This window comes from Musa acuminata, chromosome BXJ1-1 (genome assembly GCF_036884655.1).
Source record: "Musa acuminata AAA Group cultivar baxijiao chromosome BXJ1-1, Cavendish_Baxijiao_AAA, whole genome shotgun sequence".
Classification (NCBI taxonomy): domain Eukaryota; kingdom Viridiplantae; phylum Streptophyta; class Magnoliopsida; order Zingiberales; family Musaceae; genus Musa; species Musa acuminata.
Genome location: NC_088327.1, coordinates 7,596,556 through 7,614,003, shown reverse-complemented (window position 1 = coordinate 7,614,003; position 17,448 = coordinate 7,596,556). Strand labels below are relative to the sequence as shown.

The 17,448-nt window shown below is 40.7% G+C and overlaps 3 protein-coding genes across 3 annotated transcripts; 2 read left to right on the top strand and 1 right to left on the bottom strand.

Annotated features, from left to right (window-relative positions):
* The first annotated feature begins 92 nt into the window (after nucleotides 1-92).
* LOC135643365 (uncharacterized protein At1g01500-like) lies at nucleotides 93-2,845 on the top strand. Its single transcript, XM_065160244.1, has 2 exons — nucleotides 93-1,059; nucleotides 2,172-2,845. Exons 1-2 carry the CDS (start codon nucleotides 256-258, stop codon nucleotides 2,400-2,402), a joined length of 1,035 nt encoding a protein of 344 aa, XP_065016316.1. The 5' UTR covers nucleotides 93-255; the 3' UTR covers nucleotides 2,403-2,845.
* A 6,945-nt stretch (nucleotides 2,846-9,790) lies between these two features.
* LOC103983867 (probable methyltransferase At1g29790) lies at nucleotides 9,791-13,961 on the bottom strand. Its single transcript, XM_009401193.3, has 2 exons — nucleotides 12,456-13,961; nucleotides 9,791-10,277 (listed from the first exon to the last, which is right to left on the bottom strand). The coding sequence occupies exon 1, from the start codon at nucleotides 13,753-13,755 to the stop codon at nucleotides 12,493-12,495; it is 1,263 nt and encodes a 420-aa protein (XP_009399468.2). The 5' UTR covers nucleotides 13,756-13,961; the 3' UTR covers nucleotides 9,791-10,277; nucleotides 12,456-12,492.
* A 2,094-nt stretch (nucleotides 13,962-16,055) lies between these two features.
* LOC135680364 (protein SMALL AUXIN UP-REGULATED RNA 12-like) lies at nucleotides 16,056-17,177 on the top strand. Its single transcript, XM_065194246.1, has one exon. The coding sequence runs from the start codon at nucleotides 16,332-16,334 to the stop codon at nucleotides 16,857-16,859; it is 528 nt and encodes a 175-aa protein (XP_065050318.1). The 5' UTR covers nucleotides 16,056-16,331; the 3' UTR covers nucleotides 16,860-17,177.
* The last annotated feature ends 271 nt before the right edge of the window (nucleotides 17,178-17,448 follow it).

Below are 17,448 nucleotides of genomic sequence, written 5' to 3'. Positions count from 1 at the left end.
ACAAAACACCGAACCGGGATATTGGACCGAAATCACCTCCGAATACCACTTAATATATATATATATATATATATATATATATATATATAATTTTATTGGGCTTGGCCGTCGACCTCGGTACCCTCTTTTCCTATCCTCGCGTTCTCCGTCGTCAAGCACCGCCTTCGATCACAAGAACCCTAATCCTAATCCAAATCTGATGGTGGAGCAATCCTATACCAATCTCTGATTGCGAAGTCCCAATTCGGCGTGCCGATGACGGTCTCACTGCCGCCCGCGGTAGCCGAGGAACGGAGCGGCCCGCCATCGGCTCCGGCCTCGGCAACACCTCTTTCCCCTCGTCGCCGGAGCACAAACCTTCACTTACTCGGCTTCCCCAACGGAGACACCACGCCCCCTCCTCCGGTTTCCTCATCGTGGCTTGAGATCCGCCTCTTCTACGTCCGCGTCGCCCCCTGCGTCGTCGACACTGTCCCGCCCATCCTCACCCTCTCCCATCTCCGCCGCGAGATGGGCTCCGCCCTCGAGATCAACGGGGTACGCCTTCCGTCCTCCGAGCGGACCGCCGTCCCCCTCCGTCGCGACCGCGTCGATCGCGGCGCAGCTGAGGTGACCTACGTCAGCACCGATGGCGTCCGGCTCACCGGGGCCGTCGATTTCGAGGTCTGCGATGATCGGGGCAAGTTGATGCTCTGCGGCTCGCTGGAGAGGATGGAGGCGCCGTGGAGCAACGGAGCGATTGGGCTCGACCACCTCCAGGGGCCGTCAGATTCCAAGACCGGATGGAGCATGAATTGCTACGTGGCGGCATCCATTGGGTCTTCCGCTTTCGTGCAGCCAGACAAGGTCGGGATCTTGTCGACCCCTTCCATCGAGGTTTACGTGGCGGGGTGCTTCGCCGGGGTCCCCTTGATCCTGACGCAGACTGTTCAGCTCAGCCCCAGGCGGAGGGCTGTCAGGCTGGGAGCATTGGAGTCGATTCCCGAGGACGAAGAAACCACAGGTGGGAAGCAGGGGAGCAGCGCCGATTTGGTTCATCCCAAGCCTTCACCATCAACTGTAAGCACTCTGTATTATTATTATCTTGTTATTCATATGGATCTTCTCTTCTATTGTAAGACTTATATGCTTCAGATATTATTTTTCTTGATGATAGCATGTACATGATGATAGACTATGTTGGAGCTGTTCTTTTATTTGCATTAGGTTGAACATATCTCATATATGCTGCCTCAGTGGTATAATTTTTTAGATTGATATTATTCTTCTACATGTGCTTTCATGCTTGGCTGTGGTGGTTACTTAAAATTTGCCAAACTAGAGTACACAAATATAGAGATTATGAGAAAAGAAGCATGGATGTTATAGCTATTCATTCACATTTTTAGGTGACTTTTACTTTGTTTTTAAATGTGTTACGGACCAGAGACCAAAAGGAAAATATAATTTTCTGGTGATCTATAAATGATTTCTTATATGAATCATTGACGCAAAGAGTGAATGTGAAGCATGATGTTTATGAGTATGATAAAGGCACAGATCAACTGTGTTATTAGCCAAGTATTTTCAGATCATTAGAGCCAAATTTTTGGAACTTTTGGTGTGGTAAATCAAAGACTTCTGAACTGCAACTTCAAATTATTTTCCTGAAGGTTGTCTGGCTTGCATGATCACCAGTTACGACCATAAGATTATTTAGTCTTCAAGTTTGTATTCAAAACACTTTTGAATAACAGTGACATCTTAGTTGGGTTGAGATTACAATGATACCGGCATCATTTGCAGAAGAGGGACTTGATCGAGGATGTAGAAAGAGAGAGGAGAATGAAATAGGAATATGATAGAAAGAAAAGAGGAAGAGGTAGAGAAGGACCAATAACATGCTTTTGTCTTCAGTTGAAATTTCTTCCCAACAATGCTTTGGAATGCCTCACCTAAAAGATCTCTACATCATGCAATGTGTATTTGTGTTGAATGTTGAAGTGTATTACTTGCACCATTTATTTTCTCTTCTCTGTTCAGAGACACATCCAAGGATGGTGCAAGTTGGTAGCAACAAATTATCCCTTTTATTACTTTCTACTTTCACTTTTTTTTTTTAAATTTCAAGAAACTAATTTAGCTGAGTATCCTAAATTAGCAAGTGATTGATTAATGTAAAACCTTTCCAGGATGCCGAGGGGGAAACCAACGAGTACGATCCAGATCTAACTTTTAGGCACAGCTACTATCCTGAAGGTTGGTACTCAGGTGAAGATGAGCAACTATCATGGTTTAACTCTGGTGTCAGAGTTGGCCTTGGAATAGGCTTGGGAATGTGCGTTGGGATAGGGATCGGCGTCGGACTCCTCATGAACTCTTACCAGGCAACCACTCGAAGTTTCAAGAGGAGGTTCTTCTGATCAGTCTACAAACCATGCAAGAAACACTTTTGCCTCAGAAGAATCTGCTTCGTTGATTTCCTTGGTAAGTTGATCAGTCTGACCTGTGTCTTAAAAAATTCATTTCTTAGAGCTTTTATGCCTTGCGTTTATGTATATGAAGCCTGTGAGTGAGATGAAGATCTACGTAACCAAACTAGTTAGTTCCCAAGTTTGTTCTTTTTCAACTTCGTGACCAAATAAGCTACAGAACTGTTCTCCCTACCTGGTTGCTGCATGTCTCTGCCCACTAAGGGTTAAATCTCTGTAAATTGTAGAGCTGATCATGTAGGTAAGCATGGGTAACCATGGCGTCTTTGATGTTACTTTAAGCAATTAATTGTACTCGAGGACTTATCACGTGAAAATTATTGTGTTTTGTAAAGTATATTATATTGAACTTTAAGAAGCATGACAATATCCAATCTTGGTTTGGGTCATAAGAGTTGAATGAAATGGTTTCGTCATTTTTGTGAGCTCACATAGTGTTTGGAGAAAATGAGTTCCTGCAAAAAATGCATGGGCAGGTGTATCCAGCAGCAACACTCGCATGATTTACGATAATTTCGATCACCATTTGTACTGGCGTCTACGGAAGCTAAAGCGTGGGGCAGAGGTTGTAAACTAAACAAGAAGAGCAGTACCGTAAGCGAGAAAAAGGTTGAGACTTACTTTATTAGGATTAGATGAATGTATTATTAATAATTTATACTTCAGTTTTTTGGACTGATAATGTATTTTGTTAAGATATCCCAAAATATGTGCTTAAGTACTTAAAGAGGGACAACCTAATATTATTAATTCCTTTTCACAAGAACTTGGATGAGCTTAAAATGTAGATTGTTTGCGTCTTCCGACTTGCATTTTCGTTACTGGCCATATTCGACTCTCTTTTAGAGTTTATCAATCCTACATGTCCCTGAAGATTAAATATTTCTCTAGGCTAGTAAAGACTGACAGGTGATAGTAAGGTTTTGGGATCAAATCTCGCCTTCACCATTTGTAAAAATAAAACATAATTATTACTGATAAAATTATCAAGACATAGCATCCTGACCTGTATTTGTAGAGATGGAGTTCTTTTATCTAGAGAATACAAGAAAAAGACTTTTTTCCCGGCATATCTGATTTTTTTTTTATACAGAAAATCAAATCAAATTGCCATTAGGGCTGCTGAGGAGTCTACACCCTTCCTTTTCTGTCCAGTTCAGATGCCATCAAAGGGCTTGTTGTTCAAGTTGGTGTAAGTCAGAATCGTTGTCACTTCAGCCCTGCAGGTAATTGACTCTGATATAAGAGTAACTTGTTCTACCACTCATAAGAAGAATTTATGGTGAATAGAGGTAACCTATATTAGATCGTGTAAGTCAAAATCGTTACCACTTCCTGCCGGTAATTGACTCTTATATAAGAGTAACTTGTTCTACCACTCATAAGAAGACTTTACGGTGAATAGAGGTAGATCGTGAGAAAAATATTTTCTTAATCATCTACTCAAATCATATATTCAAATTTATGATTGATCCTCAAATTATAAATTGAACGAGGATTAAAGCAAAAGTTATTATTTCATATTTACTTATATCATGATCTTTTATCATGTCCTCGCAAGATTGAGTTTCGATACCAAGGATCGATACAAATAAAATATCCTACACGTGATAGGTTTTGTGAGGGAGTCTATTAGTTGGTCAGAAGAAGTATGGACGTGAGAAATATACAGTTAACGTCTGATAACTTTATCTTTAACAAAATGGAAGTTGATGACAATGTGTTTCATGCATCAGGGGAACATCGAGTTGGTATATAACATCATTACAATATATTGTATGAATGAATTTTAAGATGATATCAAGTTAATGTAGTAGATTGGTGACTTAATTAAGTTATACAACAGTAGTGGCGATGACTTGGTATTTAGCTTCAATGGTAGATCTCAACTGTGCTTTGTTTCTTGGAATTCCAACTATTTAGATTTGCTCCAAGGAAAATAATATAGGCTAATGGAGATATTCTATCGTTAGTGTTACTTGCTTAATCAGCATTGATGAAATCACAGAGATGAAGTGATGAGTTTTAATGAAGGAGAAGTCCATGATTGAGAGTCTCTTTAAGATATCACGATATGTTTTAATGTAGACCAATGCACAATGGAGGGCCAATGCATGAATTATGATAAATTGTTAGCTGCAAATGAAATGTTTAGATGTAAAAGATATAAATAATACAAGGAACTAAGTACTTATCATTACTATGTTGGAACCATAATAGGGCTGTCATTATATAATTTAAGTGACTCAGAGAGTGGGGTGTCGACTTCTTTGACATTTTACATCTTTGATAATAGCTCTCAAATATAATTATTTTGAAATAGAAAAAATCTAAAAGATGAGAACATTATTATCAATTGCTTAAAGAATTACTAGATCTCCATAAAATTTTTACTTATGATAATAATGTCATCAATATAAACTAGTAAATATATAGTATATCTCTTTTGTTCACATAAGAATAAAATAGTATTAGACTTTAGAGTTGAGGAAGTCGACTAGCATCAAAGATGAACCAAGTTTGGTGTATAAGGCTCTTGGAGCTTGATAAATCTCATAAATAGTTTTTTATAGTTTATAAATATGGTTTAGATATTAAGGATAGATGAAATCAATGGATTGACATAAAGATATATTCAATTAGAGTATCATATAAGAAAGTATTGTTAACATCTAGTTATTATATATACTAGACTTGAATGATAGCCAAACTCGGGATGAGTCTAATTGTCGTCGGTTTAACAACTAGATTGAAGTTCTTTGTGAAATAAATACTTGGTCATTGGTGAAACTCTTTGGTCATTTGATATGCTTTGTATCTAGCAATGATTCCATATGGGTTCCGTTTAATTCGAAGGATCCACTTACAACCATTGATATTTTATGTGATATGAGATGATAGTAGGATCCATGTGGTATTATGAAGTAGGATATCATATTTCGTAAAGATTTTTGAGCTTGGATGATGGTTATGGGTTCAATGGGCTTAGGTGGAGGGCTTAGAGTAACATAGAGATCAAGGACTTGACGTGATTTGAATATGCTATTTTTGGAGTGTATTGTCATATGATATCTAATGGTATTATTGAGTTGTATTAAATGTATAAGAATTGATGAAGAGTTAATGACATGTTTTTTAATTAAGTTAATACACTTTAGTGTCACTTGACCAAGGAGAGGATAAATGCATCATTTGTGGTGCCGAGTGCATAGGCGAGAGGTGCTGTTGAAGTAGAGTAATAAGAAAGTACATGTCTAGATAAGAACTACTGATTGATATGATGAGAGACACACTTAAGATGGTTTGAGATGTACTCATATAAATTCAGTGATAGATGATTATTATAGTGGCTCACATTGTTGAAGAAAAATGTAGACTCGATAAAAATAGTATGATGTGATACAAAGACCTTTTAAGTTTGAAGATTATAGCACTGAAAAACATACCCAATGAAGATGTAAGGTTTGGATCTTGGTATTAACTTGTGTGAAGCATAAAGGCATGGAATAACATAAACTATCTAATACTTTAAGTTTTTGAATATTTGAGGTTTTATAAAATAGTTTTTCAAATGATGATTGGTATGGTATGATTGGGATGAGTATGCAGTTAATAAGGTAAACTGTAGTTTAAAATGTTACTGACAAAAGGTTAATGACATGAAGGCTTGGTATAGGAGGGTGAGACCATTCTCAACTATATGTTGGTACTTTCATTCAATAGCACCAACTAGTTGATGTGTATATGGTGGTGACTTGAGATGTTATATATCGAATGATGAGAGGTAAGTTATTAAAACATAGCATTCACCTCCTTCATCAGAGTTTATTATTTTAATGGTCGATTGGAATAAGTTCTCGACCATCTTCTAAAATAAGTAAAGACTATATTGACCTCATATTTATGTTTGAGAGGATATAATCATCTATATTTAGTGAAGTAATCTATGAATATGATATAAAACATAAAATTATCAAATGAAGTGGTTGGAGTAGGGCCCTAGACATTAGTGTAAATGATTTCAAGTTATTTAGAATAGAATATGTATGACATTCCAAAAGATAGTACGTGACTTTTATTGCTAAGGCAAGCATTGAGTTATAATTCTACTTGATTTGGAAGTTAGAAGAGAGTAATAAAAAATTAGCTAATGTTGAATGAAAAATGATGACGACAATACCATATATCATCGGACACAAGGGTATAAACCAAGGATACCCTTGTGTTCATATATTTTACAAGAAATTAGTTTGGAAAGAACTCAATAAATATGTTATGTAGTTTGCATAATTGAAAGACAAAAATAAGATTTCTTTTGATGTAATGTGCACATAAAATATTATTTGAGTATAAAAATATTTGTGTGAATTAAGTATTATGGATCTAGTGTGAGTGATATGGATTCCATTACCATCACCAATAATGATGTCTTCATTGTCTCTATAGTCAGTATGGATAGATAAATTCTACAAATCAAAAGTGATACGATAAGAAGCATAAGGTTAGTAATCCAATTGTTTTGATAAGTAGTCGAAGTAGTCATGATGTTTGGTTGAGGCTAATTAGGTGTGGCAATAGGCTTGGGTCGAGATTGATAAATTTTTGTTGTGTCTAATTTTGTAATAGAGTTGGCAAATGATTTTTTATTGATTATTATTATTGGAATATTAGAACTACTTATAGTTGTAGTTGAAGTTATTTTTTGAGTTATTTAAGTTGAAGTTGGCACAATGGTTGGAGAGTTAATAGTATAATTAGATTACTCACGTTTCCAGGAGACATCTTGTTCGATCCTTGAAGTTTTTGTTGCTTTATTGAATTATATAACAAGTTTTTGTTGATTAATAGTCTTTTCCTCTGGATTTTTGATTAAATTGAGATATGATAGTTGGTCTCGTCTTCCTCGCTTTTCGTTTTAAATATGCCTCATGATCAATCAGCTTGTTATATAATTTTTCAAATGATGTCGATGAGTCACATGCCCGAATTACTACCACAAGTTTCTTATATTTATCTCCTAAGTCATTGAGAGTATAAACAATAACTTTTTCATCACTCAAGAGATGATCTATGAAAATCAAATCATCTATAATAATTTATATTATATACACTTTCCTCTTCTATTGTGTTTATGATAAAAGACCTAACATGTGGGTGCGAGGGTGATTTATAACTTAGACCATGCTTATGCTATAGTATTACATGAAGAGATTTATGGTGATATGAAACTGATGACTGAGATTTAAATCACTCGTAGAATAAGATGATCTTGTCGTAGCTATAAGGATATGTCATTAAGATGGATTTTCTTGATATTTAGAATTTTTTGATGGATAACTAAAATAATGATTGATGTATTCTAATAAATCATAACCAAATAGGAGATTGGATTTTTTTTTTTGGTGTTATAGACATGTAAACTTAGGATCGTAAGTAAGGCCAACAACTTTGGCATTTAATGATATGATAAACATGTGTTCCCTATACAAACACGCAATTGATCATGACGAGGTTGGCTATTAATAAGGCTATGTTATTGAGAACTTCAAATCTGAGATGAATTATTTGTGATAACGGGATGACCGAAGGACTTAGGAATGAGACTGAGCTCATACTTTGTGTGACGATTTGATCGATCCATTTAAACAAACCCTTGATTGACGCTATGTTGCCAATGAGCACGAGAACGTGCTGGCAGAGTCGAGGATGATGATTCCTGTTTGCCACAAACGTTTGGAAGCTTCCCAAAGGAATACTGGTGTTTGAAGTTTTAGAACAATTAGTGCTACTGCTACTTTGGATTTGGCTTTCTAATGCTTGTTTGTGGTCGCAGGCAGAGCTGAGGGAATTGAACTTGCAAGGAGTGGAGATCGAGGAAGCTGACACCAAGCCTTTTTCCAAAGCTAAAACGAATACAAGTGCTTAAATAACGTGCTAATTAATTATATTTATTATTTTGATTAGTATTTTTTTTAAATTATATTAACATTCTTATAGTTTAAAAGGCAAACATTTTGATCTATTTTCCTAATGATATTAGTTTTATTAGTGAAATACAAAAATAAAAGATAAAAATATAATCTTAATGTTCCAATTGGTAATGACGGATGACGTCAATGGTGATGGACGACGACGTCGTTGAAGGTCACAGGTGGTGGTTATCGTGGATGAGAAGAGCGGCGATAAGATGTGATGGTCATCGCTCGACATCTACATCAACGATCCTTTTGTAGTTCTGTATTTGCGTCGACATCTACATCAATGATCCTTTTATAGTTCTGCATTTGCGTCGACATCGACACAGATGTAGAGTAGCTCTCACCTCTTGTCGTCGCTCTCCTCGTCCATAATACTCATCCATGGCCCCCTAGCGATGTCGTCCGTAACCACCAATTGAAATTTTAAAATTATATTTTTGTTCATTATTTTTATATTTTTGTTAATAAAACCGATAACATTTCGATAATTTTTATAATTATAAAAATATTAATATAATTTTTTAAAATATAAGAACTTAAAGGAAAGTACTATATAATTAACCGTTAAAGAAAGCGGTGGATATCAGCAAAAGATCATTGTTACGCAGCCAAATCTTTTGGAAGACATCATAGGACGACGTTGAGAATCCAAATTGAGACGACTAAGGCATAGGTCCAAATATTTGATGGCTTCTTTGAAAATTATCTATGGATCCTTAATTAGCCTATATCTCTTGGATGAAGCTCCTTCGGCATTTGGTCTTGGCCAGAACCCAATCCTTCAGGCTATTACGTAAACTCATTTGATCGAACCTTGGGGTCAACACATTTCTTCCCTCTCGATCAATTAAGGAATCATCTCATATAGCTTCTTCTCAATGGAATAAGCAATACTTGATTTTGTCTCACTGTGGTATCGAAGATAGATCTTGGAACCACTCTTGCACTGATCGAGAGAAGAAGGAACCACTCTTGCACTGATTGATCGACAATGAGCGATAGAAGTGATCGCTTCTTTTCTTTTGTCTAATCGATTGATCGATGACGATCGAAAGGATCGATCTTCCTTAGTCGGTTTATTTCTTCGCTTTTTTCTTTTTGTGATACGAGGAATTCAACCATAATATACTATTTTTACCTTATAGATAGTTCTTGATAAATAGATGGTGACCTCTTGATGACCAACCAGAAAAAGGGCCATCGATGAAGGCCAACCAGATGAGGACTGAAGGATGGGGGGTGGGCAGCAAATTAATTGCAATATAAAGTTGTATAAAGGCAGCATCAGCAAATTAACAATTTCCCTAATGAAAGACAAGAAAGTAAACTACAGAATTGCAATTGGTAACAACTGCAGCAGCAATGCAGATAGATTGGATTAAAGAACAAGGAGAAAATCCCATTTTAATGTATTGGAGCAGAATGGTTGCTTGTGTTGCAATAAATTTCTATGAAAGCTGTAAGCAGGCTGCATACATATGTAATACAGTTCTGTGCTATTATAGTTCTCTGCTAGCCTGGATCTTTTATTGGAAGCAACAGGGTAGCATTGGTCTCGAGGAATGAATCTGAAGATAAGTACTCTCCAAAAACTGAAGGACAACCATGAACTTCTTATATGACTACAAAGCAGTGAAATGTGCAGTCTAAACACCTTGAGCCACTGCAATTTTGTCATACAATGTCGACTTAAGAGGAGATGATGGACATCAGCAGCTGGCAAAGCCTAATCAATGTCGCTCGTGAAAAGATCTCGTCAAATTGATCATGTGCCTAGACGGTCTTGCAATTCTTGCATTTCGGCCACTGCTGGTACACATTGCCGTTCCTATTGAAGAATGTGACATGAGTCAAAAAAAGAAAACAATCGACTCATCAGCAAAGTAGGGGGAAATGCTGGCACCCAAGTATGAAAAGGGATCATCTAATATTTTAAAAGATTGATTCAAGTAAGAACTCATGATTTTTTGGAATAGATCCTATCAGTACAAGGACAAGGACAAAATGATTCAATTAAACAATGAAGTAAGAAAATCAATAATAAGCATGATAATCATCACACAATATATGATGAATGTTACAATGATATTCTAACAAGTATGTATACTGAAAGAATTCAGTGTTCAAGTTTCCCTATTGAAAACATATTGGTTAAGAGCAAGATTCACCATATAATAAAGTTCCTTTAATTACAAATTAATGGTAGATTGAATAAATACAACGAATAGGAGTAACCAGATTTTATGCTATTGCCATTTTGACCATTGAATACCATGCTTTGGAGACCAAAACTCAGGTGTTGGGGGGTCAACCGTGATACAGGTACAAATGTATGTCATGCTCTTATAAGGAAGAAGATGAAAGTTGAAAAAGTAGACAAAATGTACGACGGAATAAAAGCTATATTCCAGGTTTAGCATAGTGGATATGTAATTCCTACTTCTACACCCAGTGGCCAGTACCAATTTAAACAAATATCGGGTCCAATCTCGTTCTACAAAATGCAGTCAACATGTATAACTTGAAAATAAATAAATAAAACTCTTTGCGCATTGCAAGCGAGATCAATAACGTCAAATAACAATGCACGACTACCTTTGTCTCTTTATAAGTACAAGGAGCAAAAAATAGCATTTACTGTGTTGACATTAAATATGTGATATAACCAGGAATTTGTTTCTAGTTGCCGTTACTATCAAGAAAAAAAGCTCCTAGTACTTTAAAGTACACAGTACTTGCATGTTCATCCCTCTTATGTAGACATTTCTTGGAACTTTCCCTTATATAGAGTAACACTAGCAGGTTTACAACCTAATCAAGGAAAGATTGGTCTCATTAGATCTTGGCTCATTTTCAGGCTGGCTTAAGTAGTTACACTTGAAACATGTTTCAAAGAAGTTCTACAATTCTCCCTGTTTTCTGAATGAGGTGAACAAAGAGTTCCTTTTCAACCTATTTAAACCCACTAACCTCATAAAGTGAGAAATCTGCAGCTTGCACAGGAGAGAGATTGGACCCCATTCTTCCCATAGTGGAGATCCATGATCTACCATCCATGTTTCAAGTTTTGTTAGTTAATTAGAGGAGTTGATTTAAGGTCATCACTTCAACACAAAACTAACCGAATTCGACTTTAATCACAGGGATAATAAACAAATTTTATTCTGGAGTTCCTTTGTCTTGCAATTTTGTTAAATATGCTTTTAAGTAATTGATGAATATTCAAGAAGCATTTTTTGCAGGAGTGACAGGGGTTGCACAGGAAAAATAAAAAGAAAAATACTTAAAATTAGTTCATCCAAAATAAAAAAGCCTCTGCCAGGACAGAAATTTAAATACCTATAGCATCTAAGGTGGTTATCAAGGCATTAACTAACAAACCCCTACAAACCATAAACCTCATATTCTCAATCATAAAGCTTCTAAAATTGACAGGTAACATGTTAATAAAGAGTGTCTGATGCGGTCACATATATAGATCTTTGGAACCCTTACCCCGATACTCCACAACTTGGCTGAGAATGTCAAAGGCATGAAACTATTGAAAGTAAAACTTTGAGCGCTGCGCCAAAACAACTGTTGAAACTGAACCTTGATTATTATATTTGCACTGATGTGATCCTCAATTTGGAAAAAGGATATGTTCAGGTCATCATGTTTGAGAATATGGAAATTAGAAAGGATGATGAACCTTTATGTATGCCTACACTCAGCAGCCTAAGACCTCATTTCTATACAATAGTAAAATTGAGTACCTGACATTGCAAACGATAAGTGCTAAAGATATATGAAATAAGAATATTTGAACATGGTGGCATTATCCTCCTGAAAACATAACTAGTAACTCTACTCCTCTCAAGCAGCAACCTATATGTTAAACTAAGAGAAGTACCATTTCAATGCTAATATTATGAATTCCATCAAATGACTGACTAAGGAATTAAATTGGTGCAAATATAACCATAACAAAGGGCATCGAAGAATCAAATCGAACCAGCACTCGTACCTTGCTAGCATTTCTCCTCCACCAGCAGTAATACAGTTCAACCTCTCGCGGGCTTCTGCAGCACGGCCGAGAGGTAGACCTGTGTCTTCGCCGTGTTCCTCGCATCAGCCTTCTCTCCCACCACCCATTTCAATTTCTTGTACCCAAATCTCTCTATAAGCTTGGTGACAATGCGCTTCCTTTCATCATCAGTGCAGAGGTAGTTGTCAAGCCATAGCAGACCCCCGGCCCTGAGAACCCGATCGATGTCAAACATCAGGAACTCCAGTGCCTCGGTGCGGCTGGCCTGCCCCAGTGCTGGAGCGCCACCCTCGTCGAGGGCGTTCAACGTGTGCACCAGATCGAACACTGAGTCATAGAATGGAAATCTCTGCGTCGGCGAGAGGAGCAACGGAAAGAGGCCGCGAGCTGCTACGAACTCATTCATCGGCTTGCCCCCTATTTCCAGGGTGGACGTGACGACCGTGACGTTCCTCTCGGCCATCCTGGCCGCAAAATTCCCAGCTCCGCCTCCGATGTCGAAGCCGATCCGGATCCCACCACTGCCGAGGGCCAGGACATCGTCGATCGAGAAATCGTTTTTTCCCCCTGGCGTGATCCACATTTGCTTGTCGAGGCCGTACATGCCGGCACCCGGGTTCTTGACGCCGGGGCTCCAGAGAGACCGGGGAAAGGGGAGGCGAGGAGCGGCGGTAGCAGCGGGAGCGGTGGGGCGGGATAGGCAGCGGCGGCGGGGGAGGGGTTCGCAGGCCTTGGCGATGAGCTTCTGGGGCAGGGAAGGGTCGTCGGCGGGGCAAAGGGCGGCGGGCTTGTAGGACATGTAGCGGGCGAGGAGGTCGGCAGCGGGGGACCGGGAGCAGGAGTGGGCGACGGAGGCGACCATCTCCGTGATTCCGGAGCGGGCGTCGCGGCCGAGGGGGAGGCGGTGGCGGGCAAGGAAGAGCCTGAGTTCCGGTGGGAGGGAGGGCTTGGCGGGGTCGAGGGTGTCGTACCCGGCGAGTTCGCGCTCGATCTGGTGAAGGCGGCGCTCCGAGGCCTCGATCTCGCGGACAATGAGGGCGACGTGCTCGGAGATGACGGAGAGGTTGCGGTGGCCTCCGCCCACGCCGGCGCCTGGGTGGGGGACGGTGGACGGGGCGGATGAGAAGGACGGGGACGGCGCGGCAGTGAATGCGTAGAGAGCGAAGAGGTTGGTGGTGATGACGGACGCAAGCATGAGGAGGTGTACGGCCGAGGAGCAGAGGGTGGCTCGCCGGAAGCGCGCAGTGCCATCGCCGATCTTGAGGGAGACGGAGCCCATAGCTGCAACTGGCAGCAGAGTGAGTGAGCTCTTTCGGCTGGTGCCGCTGCTCTCTCTCTCTCTCTCTCGTGCGTGTCTTCGACACAGAGAGTAGAAGCTAAGACTGGCTCTACCTTAGCCGCGGTTTCAGAGGGAGGAGGAGATCGTTGTCGGTCTCCTCGTCGCCGTCTCCTCTCGAAAAGCGTCGTCACAGGTTGAGAATTATTACAGAGCACCCGCTTGGGACACCTAGTACGCTACCCATACGCATTACGCTGGTCATCACAACACGTTGGAAGACTTCGACGGTCCTGATCACCTACGCGGATCTCTCGGCTTACTTTTCGGGTACCATAAGCATTTCCACATGACGCACGAGCACAAACTTCTTCTCTCGCTAGCTACCCGAAATGTAATTGGTCCAGGAGCGGGACCCACCAGTAGAAGCGCATGCCTGCGTGGATTAGATCCGGAGGGCATGAAACAAACAAGCCAGCGCAGTGGGTATGTTGGGGGTACAAACGAGACTGGTTGTGGTGGGCGTAAACGAGAAAAGAAGATGACGCACGGAGGCGAGAGCTGTCGTCCACCGAGTCGCGACGCGGAGTTATCCGTCGAGTGGGGGTTCACATGCCACCGTCACGTGCCATGCTGAACAATGAGCTCAGATTGAACGACCGTGCCACGTAGGCCGAAGAGTCGAGTTCGATCCTTTTCTGTTATGCGAATCATCCATTTGGAGGGCAGTTCGAACCGGTTGTTACCCAACTGTTTAGGTCCAACCGTAATTAATCAAAAATTTATTTGATTCTGATTAAATTAAAGTATGATAGGTTTGAATCAGAATCGATTTAGATTTATCTAATTAAACCACTTCCAAACAAATTAATCTGATTAGATTAATCGATTAATTAATTAATAATTTTAAATTATATATATATATATATTTATATATTTATTTATTTAAAGAGAAGGTTTAGGATTGGCCGAAGAAAGAAGAAAAATATATTAGATAACATGTGGAGATGGCGGGACGAAGGAAGATATGAGACTGCGATTGCTTGCGCGCCAAAGGGAGGGAAGGAGGGAGGAAGGAAGAGGAGAAGAGAGTGGTTTGAGGCTCCAAATCACGGACACTAGCACATGACGAACTCGACTCGCAGTGTTTCTTTTAGTCCGGGATTTGGCCTGTCGTTTGCTGAGCACCAGAGCACAATAATTTAGGCGACATGGCTCCCTCTCTACTGTGGACGTTGAACTCTCACCTGTTCCAAGCCTTCGTCCTCGACAAGCTCCGTGAGCGTGATGAGCAGAACAGATCCAGCTAAGCCTAAGCAAAAAAGCTTTACCGTAGTTCTACTCGACCTCGTCGAAGCTACCTAAATTGTTGTCCGTGCGTTCAAGACGGAAGCAATTGAGATGAAGAACTATGGAATAGAAGAATCAATATCGAAGTTGTCATCGCAGTTAGAGAATGTTCTCTGTATTTGAATGGTTATCGGGAATATAAGACCTAAATTGCTTTTTTCAGGGTTCACCTTTTATACATGCGTGCCAATAGGTTATCTTTCTGATTCTAGAAAATCGATTTTAGTTTCGTAAAATTAGATTCGAAATCGTCGAACTATCGATCCGATTTGGTTTCGGCAATGGATCGATATGAATTGATTTGAATCGAATCGGGATAATCCTATCGGCGAAGACACCGTCAAACATTGACCTAATTTGATTTTAATTTTGATCTGATTTGGGGGGGATAACGCTACTAGCGAAGACACCGTCAAACTGAATTGCGACCAGCAACCGCAGCTTGTTAGCAGTCTTCGCCAAAAGTAGTGACGGTGAACACCAACTCTCCGTTGCCCGTTCTTCTGCCCCAGTGCATGGGTAAAGCAGGAAACATCCAGCAGCGGAGGCGACGCTCGTTCCAGGGCCAACCATTCCGGCAAACGCAGCACGCGACGCGTCGCCTCGCCTCCCCTCCCCTCCCTCCCTCCCTTGCCCAAAGTAAGTAATACCAAGGTAAGAAAGAGCAGCACGCAGGTCATGTCAGAAGCCATGGAGACGGACGGACGGACGGACAGACAGACAGATGGGAGGCGAAGTGTGTGGGAGGGAGTCGCTGCACGTGGGTGAGGAATCATCGGTGATTCCGCAGCACTAGTCGTCTCGGTCGATCCCACGCATCTTCCCATCTCCATCCTGCTTTTTTTCTTCCTTACAGCCGAAAGGGGTCAGCTGGGATCGACCCTTTCATCGGCAGCAATGGCGTAACTGCTGGCGTAAGCATGAAAGCTCCACCTTTTTCGTGTGTGGAATCCGTGCTGGATCCTCTCTTGCATCAGCTTTTTCAAGTCGATGGTTTCGATTTCGATTCGAATTATTAATTTTGATTCGATTTGATTCAAACTTAACCGTCCGTGGAAGTAACCCGTCACCTTCACCAACGCACACTTGACAATGTCGAGAGCTGACAAAAGCTATCTGAACGACAGCTTAGTCGATATCAGTTACCATCAAGCTGCAGGAAGATTTACTCGCAAACTTCTTCGTAATGCATCGGTTATCACTGTCCGGCTTATCTATGATAGATACGTATGCCTCTAATCTCTCTCCGGCCATGGGGAGTTTCTCCCTATAAGACCCTGTCTCTCCCACTCTTCATCCCTCCCCTCCAGTACCACAGCAGGGGAGAGGAAGAGAGGAAGGAAGCGATGGGGAGGTGCAGCAGGGTGAGGCACGTGGTGTGGCTGCGGCAGATTCTGCGGCGGTGGAAGGTGACGGCGGCGGCGGCGATGACGTCGTCGAGGAGGAGGAGCGGGTGGGCGGCGCCGTCGGACGTGCCGTTAGGGCACGTGGCGGTGTGCGTGGGGAGCAGCTCGCGGCGGTTCGTCGTGCGGGTGACCCACCTCAACCACCCCGTGTTCCGGCAGCTGCTCCGCCAGGCCGAGGAGGAGTACGGCTTCCCGTCCCGCTCCGGCCCGGTCGCCCTCCCCTGCGACGAGTCCCTCTTCGAGGACGTCCTCTGCCTCATCTCCTTCTCTTCTTCTTCTTCTTCTTCTTCCTCCTCCTCGAGATTCGCCAACGGCAACCTGGAGGACTGTGACTTCAACAACATCTGTTGATTTGATGGATCGGAGAAGAAACGCTTCGCATCTTCATCAACTTTTCTTCACGGATCCTTATTGCTGGCATTTCTTCTTCTTTGTATGTCACCATTAGTATCTAATTCTCTGGATTCTTGGATCAATGAGAGACGGGCAGCTCAACCGTGCCACCCGTTGAATCGGATCACTCGCACAGCGTAGAGTCATGACATGTTCTTTCAACTCTACTCGAAGCTCACCAGTGTTCTGCATTTTGTATTCTACGGCTCTCTCTCTCGTAAATATTATTGTTGTTATTATTATTAGCAATATTTCTTTTATTCTGCTTGATGATTAGTGTGATAAGCTTCTTTTCTTCGTTTTGATTCTAAATAGTTGAGGAGGACAAAAGAGTTTCAGAGGGGTTTGGGGATGAGTCCACAACTAATGGTTAGTGTTTGACTGGGTAATCCCTTTCACTATCTCCTAGTCAATTTATGTGATAGATATTATAACAGTATTTCATATGTTCATAAAAAAAATTCTTCAACTTTTTAAGAATGTATCCCAAATTTTTATTTTTAAAGATGATATCCAATTTCATGTAATTTTGTAAATGCCCTTTATC

Excerpts from the sequence above, each read along its gene's own strand:
- LOC103983867 (XM_009401193.3), bottom strand. The coding sequence starts at position 13,755 with ATGGGCTCCGTCTCCCTCAAGATCGGCGATGGCACTGCGCGCTTCCGG.
- LOC135680364 (XM_065194246.1), top strand. The coding sequence starts at position 16,332 with ATGCCTCTAATCTCTCTCCGGCCATGGGGAGTTTCTCCCTATAAGACC.
- LOC135643365 (XM_065160244.1), top strand. The coding sequence starts at position 256 with ATGACGGTCTCACTGCCGCCCGCGGTAGCCGAGGAACGGAGCGGCCCG. Across the intron at positions 1,060-2,171 it reads CCAAGCCTTCACCATCAACT|GATGCCGAGGGGGAAACCAA; the intron begins GTAAGCACTCTG and ends AAACCTTTCCAG.